The sequence below is a fragment of the Cylas formicarius genome, unplaced genomic scaffold, assembly GCF_029955315.1.
Source record: "Cylas formicarius isolate icCylForm1 unplaced genomic scaffold, icCylForm1.1 PGA_scaffold_4__25_contigs__length_36172078, whole genome shotgun sequence".
Taxonomy (NCBI): Eukaryota; Metazoa; Arthropoda; class Insecta; order Coleoptera; family Brentidae; genus Cylas; species Cylas formicarius.
Window position 1 is genome coordinate 8,388,464 of NW_026844334.1, and position 14,322 is coordinate 8,402,785.

The following is a 14,322-nucleotide window of genomic DNA, read 5'->3' on the forward strand; positions in this document are numbered from 1 at the left end:
AGCCAATCGTAATCCCATGATATTAAATTGATTATTCGTCGTATATCGCCATCTATCGGCGATGCGATTCAACAAAACCCAATTGGATAGAATTTCCCATCTAGAATACTTTCGGAAAGTTGGATGCGAATTTCTACGTCAATACTCGTGAAGATTGTGAAGGTTTATTGATGCAGTTTTTCAAGAGAGTATTTTTTTAGTTCAGGAGGTTGGCGAGTAGCTGGCTCCGAGGTTAATAAGACTTATTTTTATTTTATTTTTGGATTAACGCCAGCGCAAAATGAATTGCCATTTGCCAAGAAGAATGTTATTTTTTCTTCTAATATATAAATCATCTGCGAATAGACTCAATCTATGATAAATTAAAAATACATTTTCAAAAAAAGGGTATTCCACACTTTTGGCAGCGTTTCGGCATTTTTCATGATACTTTAAAATGATTAATGAGCAAAAACTTTTATTTATAACAATGTGCAAACAGGAGATTTAAAAAAAATGTTTGCTCATTCTATTTTTGCCAAGGAGTTTTCTCTTTTTTTAAATTCATTATTCTGGAAGTTTCTCCCCTTAATTTTTTAAAGATATTTATTCCATTACATACATATTTATTTTTAGTAAAAATTGAATAATGGCAATAATTTTCGCCGTCGTATTTTAAAGAAATTTTTAATTGACCGTGAAATAAAATGCGGTGTTGGAGTAGTAGCTAGATGTTTATTTCCATTCTGTACACTTATTCCTTACATAATTAGTGAACCGTCGAAATAAGGACGATAATTGTGGAGCGGTTTGACATATATTTTCTTTATGCCCATTTTAATTTCTACGTCTAACAGCATTACTCTAATAACACTTGGAATTGGAAATTTCGCATAGTGAACTTGGTCCTCACGAGTTGCTACACGCATAACTAGAACTAACCAAATTCGATTCGTTTCAAAATAAATTTCATATAATTGTTTGGTTAGTTTTCATAAAATTAGACCTTACAACAATTTTTAGCCGTTATTGCTAAAATCACCTCTGCTGTTTCGTAAGGACGAAGCTCAGGCATGGACTCAGAAGTATAGTACTGGTTCAAGGAAATCGGATCATCATCAGATCACTTTTTATATAATACGTAATAACAGCACAAAATGAGATAAGGAAGTAATATCAATCTACTCTGACGACGACCCGGTGCGAATCGAAACGTCGGTTTAATATGCTTCATCGTCGATGCTGCGTCGTCTTCTACCGGGACCTCCGGCAAAGTTGGCAGCTGCCAGACCCATCAGGTGTTTGGCCGCCTGAGAGCCGGAAAATCCACGACCCAGTCCGAAATCCAAGCCGCGTTTTGAGCTAAAGAGGAAGAAAAAAGATGTTAATTTGGACAATCGTACGATACGAAGAAAGGGATCAGCTGTATGGTTTTTGAATGAAAACTATAGTGGAGATCCAGTACGTCACAAACTCTTAGAAAATTGAAACAATTTGGCATCGCTGTGTGTTTAGCAACAATGCTATCCTTGATTCTGATTGATGTTGGCTGCGAACGTCAGAAAACTGGTCTCTCGTGTTGCTATACGTCGGTTCTTCTGCCAGAATGATGATGTTGTCTAGTCCAATCGCATTGATTGATGTTTCTTTCAACATACTGCTGTAAACCAACCAGTTTTTCTTGTGTGTTTCTGTATTTTGCAATTTATTTTAATCAAATCTGCTTAACTATGTCTTGAGACTTTTCAAATTAGAAGTTTTGAGGTTTACGTAAAAAAAATTGTCCCACTGTTATGATGATGTAACAAATTTTCTAGAAAAATGAAAAGTACAGTAATTTAAACGTTTTCGTCAAATTCCCACAGTGTTGGAGATTATTTAAGACCCTAATTTACCTCTAGCGCTGCTTCAATTTAAATTTGCAGTACGCAATAATCAACCAATCGTCCGTCAAACACTTTGAATGTGTGATTTATAATTATAATATTTTGTTTTTAAAATGCACATTTACCGTTTTCAAAATAAATACAATTTTCTAACGCTCTTATTTTTGTAATATAAAACTACAAATTATTTAAATGACTACATACGAAATTGCAAAAGCATTTGTTCGCATGTTTGGACTGATATAAATATAACTTTTCCTATTGAAAACAGCACATATTAGACGTTTAAACCTTAGTGTGATGGGCATCAGTAAAGTTTCTTGGGTCATATTACAAAGGACAACATCTCAAGATACTACTCCTGCAGTTACCAGTCGGATAAATACCATAGATATAGAGTTGCCATTGCACTGGAAAGTAGCTTGAATGGATCGATTTTAACTTTGTTGCAATTTCGGAAAGTGTTATGATCATCAAACCGTCCGGAAAACAACTGAACGTGATCTGTAAGATTTTCCGGGCTGTTAGGCTGTCGTCCATTGGTTTTGCTACCAAAGCTTTCAGCTGCTACTGCGGCAGCCATCTTCAGTGGAACGTAGATCTACGTTCCACTGAAGATGGTTGTAGCATGGTAGTAGCAGCTCAAAGCTTTGGTAGCAAAACCAATGGACCAAGGCCTAACAGCCCGGAAAATCTCACAGATTATGACGCAGCCATGAAAGCCTACGCAATTATATTAACTGAACGTGAATTCAATACAGGTTTTGCGCACCCACATTAGATAAATCTAATGATCAGGTTCAGGACCTGGCGTTAAAAATCACTAGAAAGGACGAAGCCTCCCTGAATTATGGGTGACTTCGATGCTGAGGGCAGGCATAGTGACATTGTAGGAGACTGCGGCCTGGGAATTAGAAATGAAAGAAGCGACTTACTAATCGAGTTTTGCCAGGAAAGAGAACTTGTTGTATTTAACAGATGGTTCCAGCTCCCTCCTCGACGCTTATACACTTGGAGAGCAGTTGGAGATAACCCAAGTCGAATAATTAGATATCAGATAGTAGATGTATAGTGCCGATATAAGCAACAGAAACCGTACATAACCTCAATTTCCTAACCCCCCCGCAGCGGGGGCCCCCCGCGCGTGGCGTCCTAGTGTCCCCCCTGTCTACCAGAGTGCGCTCCGCCCCCCACCCAGCTTGTGTAGCGTCCTGTTTTGCCCCGGTTCCGCCCGTCGCTGCTAGATGTCGCGCGCTTGTGTAGCGTCCTGTTTTGCCCCGGTTCCGCCCGTCGCTGCTAGATGTCGCGCGCTCCGACCGTCGTAGGCCCCCCCGGTAGAGGGCGGTGACGGTGCGGCACGGCGACGGTGTCGCGCGGTGACGCGGGTGATCGGGTCGTCGGTAAACAAGTCGAGTGACTTATACAGAGTGTCTCAATAATCACGGTTTAATAAAAGAAAAACTATAGATACAATAGTAAATATTTATTAGCTCATATGTAGACAACGTAATGCTTCGTACAAGCGGTGTTTCTGGTCCATGAGATTTTCTACTTCATCGCGGTCGAGGATAATTTCGTCGCCATGATCCCGTTTCAGTATCAACTCACAGCTCTCTTCTTCGTTCGAATAGGTCACCTCGATACTGCTCCCGATGTAGACTGTTATGTCGTTCCAGAACATGATTTCTCCCACCTCGTCCTCCAGAAAGAACAAAAAATCCCAAAAATCCTGGACTTGAAAATCTATGTGCTTGTTCTTGAAGATGAAACGGACACCTGAATTCTTTATTTCGAAAATCGTGTTTTCATCGATAGTGACCACTTTGTTACACATTGTGACAAACAGACTGACTTCGGTATCAAATTCAAATGTACTTATATATCAACAACCCACCACTATCGGTGTAATTAAGAGAGATATTTACATTTAGTCAATTTGAATAAGCATTTTGTCAAAAGAAGCAAACAAGCGCACGTAGTTACATATAGCGGGATTAAAATAGTTTTTCGACCTGCCGAGATGTTGTATTCGTTACCGCAAATGTCGTTAACGCCGCCGCTGGTGTTATTGGAATTCTTGATAGCGATCGTTTGCCATTCGCCGTGGTCTTCGTAGCTCCGGTTCGCGAAAACGAAACGTACCTTGTAATTTAAATACGGCTTATCTGCGGTAGTGTTATTCGACAATGTCTCGCTAAAAGTTTGTAGCTTGTCGATTCCGTTGACCTGAGCGAGTTGCATACGCGTCCACGTATCGGGCCAAATGCACCGATTATTATGATTTTTGAAACAAACGAACGCTTCAATCACATCCTGAGGTTTATGTATATAGAAAACGTTTTGTACCACAGCCGACAACAAAACAAAGTGAGCACTTAACAAAACCATGTTTCTAGCCCGAATGAATCTATCCTAGATCTCGGTAACTGCTTTTATAACACTCAAACAATAATGACATTTATTCTGGGGAGGTGCCGGGCCGTCGATATGCATTTTGCTGTCCGGTCTGTTATAGTGAACAAAGCAGGGCAAATGAGTTTGCAATTCAAAATTGTTGCGATGTCGTACTGGTAACTTATGCCACATATTTAACAAATCGTGCGGTCTCACATGCTCCAAGAAATGTTGCACAGGAATCAATTCAAGTTGTTCGGTATCCAAGCTTCTAAAATCGTCGAAGAAAACTAACTTCTTATTCATTGTTGTGAAAGATCGATAACTTTCTTAACAAATCCCTAATTTGTTTAAAGACACTCTCTGTGGGACAATTAATTGCGACAAGACTCAAGTCTATTTCACCGACTCTCGTTAATTTATTCAAAAATTCGTTGTATTCGTAATACGTTTTCTCTTTGAAAAAATACAAATGTCCGTTGGTGTATCGAAACGCGCCCGACAAATCGTCGGGCAGACCCGGAAACAGTTCCGTAGTAAAACCGTGTTCACTCGCACTCAAAGAACACTCGTCTATTTCTGCATAGTAGCGTTTACCGTAAAATATATACGTTCGACCGCCATACGTATTAAAAATAGCGTTCACTGTTTTACCCGCAGGCACACCCAGTCGCTGGACGCTTTGTCGGTCGCCCACTACCGTGAAACTCGGGAAGTGAAGTAAATAAAACGAATCACCGGTGACTACCAAAAGTTGTCCGTTGGGTCTCTGGTAGATATGCGAAATAGGAGCGTAAATAGGGACATAATCTGATATCATTTTAGGTTCCATGTAGACTTTATCACCTAATCTTATTATCCAAACCCATTTGTCGTAAAATAGATACATATGATGGTTAGACGTAACCAAAAATATGGATGGATTTACGTGACACAAATCTGGTACTTTTGTTTCGTTTTTCCCTATCGGAGGTTTCGTAGTTGTGGTAGTAGTGGTAGTTGATGTTGTTGTGGTCGGAGTTGTTACGCGGGCGGTGGTTGTGGTTTTTTTACCATATAAACGTTGAAGACCTGCAACATCGTCGTATGACAATGTCTTAGAATTTAAGCTATACCAAGGGTACATAATGGCATTGCGATCGTTACTGTGCGCCAAACCCAACGTATGTCCAATTTCGTGGAACAACACAGTAAACAAGCTCGTTTTTCCTCCGGGCGCAGGCACTTCTAAACCGTAGTACCAATCTTCGGATTTATCCAAATGAACTTCCACGCACTCTTGTTGTTGATTTGGAAAAAATGCATGTCCTAATATGTTACCCCTTCCGTCAAAAGCAAAAGGACAGGATTCGTTCCCTTTACATCTTATGCTTTGTCTGTGGGTAGTATATTTGTCAGACATCAAAATCATTATATCCGGCTCTGAATAATTTAAGAAAAAATTTAAATTTGATTCATCACTCCATATTTTAAAAACCTCGGTTGCCAGCACTTTTAACTCTTGATAGTGACTGGGCGGTACTTGAATATACCAATTTAAATCCGTTTTCTGCCATCGCGAAACAGTCGTGAAGGCATTTTCTATTACACCACATCGGGGTTTATTTATTAGTTCGACGGTTTCGTTATTAAGAGTACCATCCACCGGTAAATTATAGAAATCCTGAAAATCCATTAGGGCACGTTGCAAACTCGACGCATTGATCTGCGTTAAAGATTCGTTGTCGTTAGGTGAAAGGAATCCGAATTTTTGTAAATATTCAATCACACCTTCCTCGGGCAGCGCGGCGACTATCGTCGACACGTCCGAACAGGTAGTAAAGACAGCGTAGCATAGCAACAAGACTCTCATCTCGTTCAAGGTCAGTAAAATACTAAAATGTATTCGGTTCCTAGCTAATCTTTTATAGGTAAAATAACAAAGAGAAGTGATGAACCAAACGCTTTTAGTCGCTATTTTGCGTGAGATGACGCAGAATATTACTCGAGAAATGGAACGAAAAAAGAATTATACTTCAATAGATTACAGTTTCGCAGTTTGTATTCATATCATAGCATTAGCGTGCTTTATTTTTACGTGTAAATGTATTATTAATTTTTTTGGATTGAAATAAAAAGTCTTATTTAAATAAAGAAAGTTTTATTTCATACAGGGATCCTTGAATACAACCAATTATATAAAAGGGCAGAATTTCTCAACGCGCACATGCGCAGTCTTCCTCCGGAGTGAAACATGCAATGGGCGTGATCCGGTTGAAATTTCGGCGGATTCAACCAATTATCATCATCGAATTTCTCCACGTTAATGACTCTGCATGCGACATCCTCCTGATCCATTTTCGACATTAAAAATTCCATTTTTGATCTTCCTCTCACGTATATCAAGTCAGCATTTTCTATCAGTAGTCCGATCAACGTATCAATGTCGGAATATTGAACAAAACCAGAACTGTATTTGAGACCGTGATGATATTGTTCGAGCCAGCGTACCGTTCTTTTTTCTGCACCGGTCAACGTGCAATATTCACGCGGCGGTTTCAAAACGTAATGACTAATTTGACATCCATTGTAGACAGCCATTTCTTTAACGACAAATCCATCTTCTAACTGGAAGCCTTGAATATCTACCGCAACGATGCGCATTTTTAATATGACTGGTTAAGATTAGGTTCCTCCGGCGGTATTTATGTTAGATTTCGAACAATCTCGCTGAGCGGTAGTTGTTCCACGATACAATCGTGAATGATGATGCAATAGGCACGTGTATTCGCGGGAAATCCCTTTTTTGCTTCGATGTCTAACTTTACGTCGACAGTGCTGGATTTTACACTGTCGTTTCTTCGAGAACAGTCAATGACGAAAATCGCGCAGTTTTTGAAAGCCATATAGTCAAGCAACGCAGTTTTTTCCTCACATCCCTTATAACTGGGGTAGAAATCCGTGTAATTGTGATGCGCTTCCACGAAGTCATTCTTTTCAAAATCTAATCGTAAACGTTCGTGAGGGTAATATTCTCCGTTTAGTGTTAATCTTATATCCGTTACGTCGACGTGATCGAAAAGCGTCGCATTTTTCGCTTCGTTGTCTTTGCGATTTGTTTGAAAAGCGACTATTACGTATCGGGGGCTTTCGATAGCCGCGCACGTCTTGACAGACCAAATTTCTTTGGTAGAGCCCGCGGTTAGGGCAGGATATTCATGAAGTTCCCATCGTCTATAGGGTATCAATATGGGTTGATCTAATCTAATCGATTTCAGCAGAGCCAATTTGATTTCGTCGTTTGGAAATATGTGCTTGACCCTAAGATCGACACTATCAATTTTTAATTCCGCCGTTGTTTTAATTGCACTGGCCGCAACACCGCCCATTGGTTTAATTATCATACAATTTTTGTCATGTCTGGCTCTTACCAATCTTATGGTTTGTTTTCCACAAGTTATCATATTATAATCATTAAATATGTTTAAAAAGTGTCGTAACGGGATTCGCATGCTAAAATGTCCATTTTCTGTATCGTGAATCGCATTTTCAGGGAAATTCCAGCCGGAAATATCTAGATGCGATGAGTCATCTTTCGAGTAACATAGATAACCTCTAATCGTACTAACTATACCCGGATCACGCACGCTATCCACTTCTTTCCCATTCAGCTCGTACGATATAGTTTCAAAAAAAAATGCTCCTGCATTGTTTACAAATTGCACTTGGTCGGTTCCCGTGAGACGTTTCAGCGATCCCTTAATGCAAATAGCAGCGTCGTACATAAGCAGCCAGGCATCTCCTTGATTGATCGTGATCTCAATGGTGTCGTTGTTCAAAAAAGATTTCACAAAGGGATGATAGGTGCGGGTCTCCACGCGCTGGATAGATTCATCAAATTTTGGCTTTCTGTGTATGTCGAATATTTGATTCGATAACATCGTAGCCCAGTGATCGGAGAAATTGTTTGTTGCTCAATGTAAGACGACCTTTACGGATACGCCTCGGTTTTGTTACTAACCCTACCGTTTGGATGTTCGCTTTTTTATATTCACCAGCGTCTCCGATTGAGTTGAAAATCAACATTACGTTAATTTTTTAAGTTCCAATCTAATGATGATTTCTTCACCTCGGAAATTAACCAACTCAAAATTTTGATCCAGAACCTGTAGGGTAATGTTGTAGATTTGTCGTTTGTTTACTGGCAAGTACGTTAGATATTTAGGAGTTTCGTCGATGGCGTACCCCGGATCGACGGACAAGGCAAACTCGTAAATTGTGTGCGAAGGTCTGTCGTTGTAGAACGCTCCAGACGTTATGTTACTATCTACATGTATCGTTCGCACTTTTATTATATCCACGGGTAAATCTGAGGAATGCATAATATTGGGCTCCAAAATTTTCTGTGAAAACCCCAATAATTTTCCGATACTGTCCGAGTGTTGTTTAAAGTTTACCCCGTATACGGGGCTGTAGATTTCACACTTTATCGTATTATTGTTGGGTTTGATTGATATCTCCTCTATTAACTTTGGGATCGTATTCTTCTCTTCCTTATTTTTTGGCAGATGTTCGTTAATGTAGGTTTCAATGTCGCTAATTTCATAGGACCCGGTCGGAATTTCAATTACGTTTTCTTTATTGTTACCATCGAAGTAGTAAAATTTATTCGAACCCTTATCTATGTTGGGAATGTTGTTGTAAGAGTGGAATCCAATCAGCGCTAAACCGTACTCTACATCTTCATCCAACTGCAGCGGATTGACAAAGTCGATGGATAATGTCGACGTGTTCCCTTTTAACGTAAATATGATCGACATGTTGACTGCTTATAGGTCCGCGATTTCAGTCCTTTTTATAGAGAAATTGCAAACACAAATGACCGCAATTGTATTGCGTAAACTTTTGATATCTATCGTGATTATAGTAGATATTGGCGCTGTTGCCGAAATATTTAACAAGTTCCGCGGGTGGTTTAAGGTTACCGAAACTGTCAAAATACTCAACATCGTTTCCCTTCCTCTTTTTGTATGCTACCCAGTGGGTTCCTCTATTTCGACGAACATCCAAATTTACGATTCCGCATTCTTGCGATCTGATTCGACGGGGTAAACTATCTCGCATAAAAACACCCCTGAAGTGAGGAATTTTTAATTTGCGCGCCAGAGATATTAAATCGACGTCGTATAGAGCCCTTCTGGGTAGCTTTATTGGGAGTTTTTTTGTTTCTTCAGATAAAGACCGAATCCGCCGCGCGGACTCTTTTTCAAGAATAGACCCGATCCCTTTTTTCCAATCTCTTCCATAGCTCGGTTATGGCGGTTGTCCTCTTCGAGTTTCTTTCGTGCGTTTTTCGCATCGATGACAGTTTTAGCGATAGCAGCGGCTCCGCCCGAGAGCGAACCTAAAGCCCCTAGCGCTCCTAATAACGGTAAAAGTGGTAAAATACCGCCCGATTTTGATTCGAACGGTATAATTCTAGGTACCCTAATTTTTTTACGTCCTCCCGCTTTTCTTACAGCGGCTCTGCCAGCTCGAAGCGCTTCCAGTGCCGATCTTCTAAGCATTTTAGGGTTATCGATATGAAACAATTGTTTCTTCTTTAATGCATTGCGAACCTTTTTCACGACACCCTGTCGAAACGAAACAGAGGGACGCCGTTGTTGACCCATACCGAGCTTACGTTTAGTTTTCATAGTCGCGGTGACAAAGAATGCGGCAGCTTTTTCACCAAACTTTGCGTCTTTAGATTTTACTCGCTGCCACGCACGCGTTTCCAATTCTTTATCCGCTTTATGACGTTCGTCTAACGATTTGTTTTGCGAATAGGCAATGTCGTGTACCTTACACGCAGCGTCCAAAGGATTCACCCCGCTATCGCCTCGGTTCAAGCGTTTTTCCAATTTTGTACCGGGACCGCAAAACTGGTAACCCGGAATGTGTACTTCAAAAGGTAACTTGTTAATAAGCGTGTTAACGAGACCACTTCCGGACGCGAAGCATAACATACTAATTAAAGGAAATTGCTTGTGTCGTATATATATACGAGGTGTCTCGAATAAACATTGTAGTCATGCGGGTGGTGCAGCAGAAACTCAAGCTCCCCATCGATAATTTAGATTTGGTTTGCGGAGATGGTTTCTTTAACAAAAGCAAACACGGTCAACTGCTACCCAATTCATTTAGGGCGGTGTTTTGCGGACCTAGCGGTTGCGGCAAAACCAACACCATGTTAGCGCTACTCTTTAACCCCAACGGGGCAAGTTTCGAAAATGTTTACGTCTACTCAAAGTCGTTGTATCAACCAAAATATCAACTGTTATCTCGCGTATTGAGCAATGTCAAAGGAGTTGGATATTATCCCTACAGTGAAAGAGACTCGATAATCGACCCCAGCGACGCGAAAGAGAATTCTCTGTTTATTTTCGACGACGTGGCGTGCGACAAGCAAGATAAAATTCGCGAGTATTTTTCGATGTGCCGACACAAGGCCATCGACGCTATTTATCTCTGTCAGACATACTCCAAGGTACCCAAGCAATTGATACGTGACAATTGCAATATTGTCGCGTTGTTTAAACAGGATGACATGAATTTACGTCACGTTTATGATGAACATGTCTCACCCGACGTTTCATACGACACGTTTAAACAAATTTGTTCCGAGTGCTGGAAAGAAAAGTACGGCTGTTTGATAATTGTCAAAGATTTCGACGTAAAAAACGGACGCTACCGCAAGGGTTTCGATAAATATATAAAAGTCGATATTTAATTGTCGATAGAAACAGTCATGAAGGCGACGTCCGCCGACATCGCCGACGCGGCGCTAAAAAAAAAAGTAAACGAGTTGTCTAGATCTATTCGAAAGAAGTATTTAACATTAAAATTGGGTAAGAGCGAAGAGGATGCGTCAATTCGGAAGCTTTTCAAACCCGTCAGCGAGCCGCTAGAACGTATAGCAAAAATAAAGCTATCACCGTCACCGGCAGAAATAAAAACTGAACGTCGAGGTGTCAAGCGGGAACACAAAAAGGAACCGAACGAAGAAACAAAAAATAAGGTTAACGTATCATTTTTGCCTATGGAAGAAATTCAGGAAACGCCGGATCCCAATAAGAGCGTTGAGATGCAAAATATCGATGAGGAGGAAGATGATGTGTTTGACACATCGAGCGTGGCCAACGCATCCCTTCAATCATACCTGGAACAATATCCAGAAATTTCCCATTCATATATTCAAAATTTATGGGTAAAATCGCCCGACACCGATATTGTTTACGGACCCGTTTACGACAAAATATCATCCAAATGGTTTCTCGGCAATAAATCGCTGGATTTTCATCAAGGATCTGGCGATATTATTGTAGACGGCGAGAGATATTCCGGTACCCGCGGCTTGTATAATTTGGTGTTTTTGAAAGATCCCATAGCATACACAAAAGACGATTTGGCACAATATAAAAAAATAATGGAGGCTACCCAGGTGCACAGGGACGCGATCGGACGTTTGAAAGGCGCATCGACTGTACCAAAATATACCAAGGTCATCCGACCCTTAATAAAATCTCAGTCGCGTTCGTACTCGTACAGCGGTCAAGGTTATAATATGCGTTATAATGACGCTCCTACTGAATATGTATACTGGGACGACGTCAATGAACTCGTAGAGCGTCTGAAATTACTAATCGCGTCGAAACACGCAGGCAACACGTCTCATGATAACGAAATAGTTTCAATCGTTGAAGAGCTAAAAGAATCAGGTTTTATACGTTAGTTTAACGATGAGTCTGGACAAGTTTGGACGTTCTAGCGCGCTGCGACGACCCTTCACTAATACTGTGATTAGAAGCGCCCTCGACTATATGCCAGACGGAAACGTCAATATGAACAATTTAAAAATTTGCAATGTCCAAACGCCTAGCGATGACGGTGACGTGGCTAACAAAAAATATGTGGATGAGACAAGTAATTTATTAAAAATTGCATTGAGAAAGATTATTGGACAGAAACTCGAAGCGTACACGAAAAGATTACAAATTGAAGACAAAACTAAATTCTCGCGTCTTGAAGAACAACTGAAAATGAGTAGCACTACACTCGAAAATGAAATTATGCAGTTTCGCGAAGTTTTCCACCAAAAGCTAAGCGAAATGAGCGCAAAGAAAGATTTGGAAAAGCACATGACAAAAGTCGCCGTTTTGTCACAGCAATTTCATGATATTGTAACCAAAATGGAGCGACTTACGAACGAAAATGAGAATATAATGAAGGTATTGAAACAAAGGGTTTTAAATCCTCCATCGCAACCGAACACACATTATGAATAAAGAGAAGGTACAACTGGTTCGAGAACTGCACAAGCCGGCACGCAGAAATTATGCTCGCCGCCGGACTATAATACGAGGGATGGATGACCTGTGGCAAGCGGATCTGGCCCAATTAGATCGCTACAGCAAACAAAACAGAAATTTTAAATTCGTGCTGGTTGTGATAGACTGTTTCTCAAAATATGTATGGTGTCGCCCGTTGAAAACCAAAACCGGGGTCGAAGTCGCCAAGGCGTTTTCCAAAATTCTCAAGGACGGACGGCACCCTCAAAACTTGCAAACGGATCTCGGTAAAGAATTTTACAACGACACGTTTCTGAAACTTGTGGATAAGCATAAAATTAACCACTATAGTACGTATAGCATAAAAAAGGCCTCAATTGTCGAACGGGTGATACGTACCCTCAAAGAGAAATTGTTTCGACATTTTTCTTTACGCGGGACGTACAAATGGATCGATGTGCTCGCCTCTATCGTTGATGAATACAATAACACAAAACATAGAACGACGGGTACGAAACCCATCGATGTGAGTAAGAGCAACGAAAAGAGAATTTTGAAAACCGCGTATAGTAGCATAAAAATATTCGGTCCTCGTAAACTTAAAGTCGGCGACATCGTTAGAATCAGCAAAGTCAAGCACGTTTTCAACAAAGGTTATACACCGAATTGGACCACGGAATTGTTTAAAATTGTTAAAGTACGGGTTACTAACCCCGTAACGTATTTGCTTCAAGATATGCAGGGTAAACCCATAATGGGCGGATTTTATGAAGAAGAATTGCAGAAGACAGTTAACCCGGACTTATATCTCGTCGAAAAGGTGTTGCGCAGACGAGGCAATATGGTTCTCGTGCGCTGGTTGGGATTGGATAAGTCGCACGATTCGTGGGTAGACAACGTAGACGTTTTGAAATAAATTTAGTCTCGATTTAGAAGTTCTGACATAAATACGTGTATATGATGGCTCAAGAGAAAATTGTGACATCCAACGAATTGTATAATTTATTGGAAAATTTCGAGTTGCAATTTCCTTCATCAGAAGTGCTCCCGTCCAGCTTCGTTCCTGTAGAGCAACAAACCAAAAAATCTGCGACCAAACGAAAACAAAGTGCGTCGGTCGTATCCCGCAAGAAGAAGAAGAAAACTACCACAAGTGAAGCGTTTGCAGCTCCAACGTCATCCGCTGATTGGCTCGAAGTGTTCACGGACGGTAGAGAAAAAAGTGTCATTTGTGAGGCATTCAATTTAAAAAGAAACTTGGCGTCTCAGTTGTCGGGATTAGAGTGCAATATCAACGAAATTGAAACACAAATTGCGCTTTTTAATACAGACTTGCAAGTGGCGCGGATGTAAGCTCAAGAGTGCAAAAGAAAACTAGAACAATTTAATAATTTAGCATTTAACGAAATTGTAAAATAGTAATAATGTATATAATAAATAAATTATACAATTACAAACTTCTGTGTAATTATTATGCGGTGTTGTGGTGGTGGTAAAAAAGAAAATAGCGTCTAAATATATACATGTTTATTCTTGTTGCAATACAATGGAATACAATCAATACATAAAAGTCTTATCTACAGTTACATATGTTATAATAAAACCACAGTATTAATAGTTCAATGGACTATCAGAAAAGCGTAACTTTTTTCCATATTTCCTCTCATCGTGAAGCATTAAATTACATTCATCTTCAGTTTCTACAGTGAACAAAACTTCTTCAAAGCAGCTTTGACACCAAAATTGTTTATCGT

At 40.2% G+C, this 14,322-nt stretch overlaps 1 protein-coding gene across 2 annotated transcripts in view; it reads right to left on the bottom strand.

Annotated features, from left to right (window-relative positions):
- Nucleotides 1-701: 701 nt before the first annotated feature.
- LOC132700326 (diuretic hormone class 2) overlaps nucleotides 702-14,322 on the bottom strand; it is an 89,155-nt gene continuing 75,534 nt past the window's right edge. For both annotated transcript variants that reach the window (XM_060667558.1, XM_060667557.1), the window contains exon 4: nucleotides 702-1,341. In XM_060667558.1, the coding sequence (XP_060523541.1) occupies nucleotides 1,200-1,341 (142 nt within the window). In that variant the 3' untranslated portion in view covers nucleotides 702-1,199. The remainder of the gene's footprint in view (nucleotides 1,342-14,322) is intronic.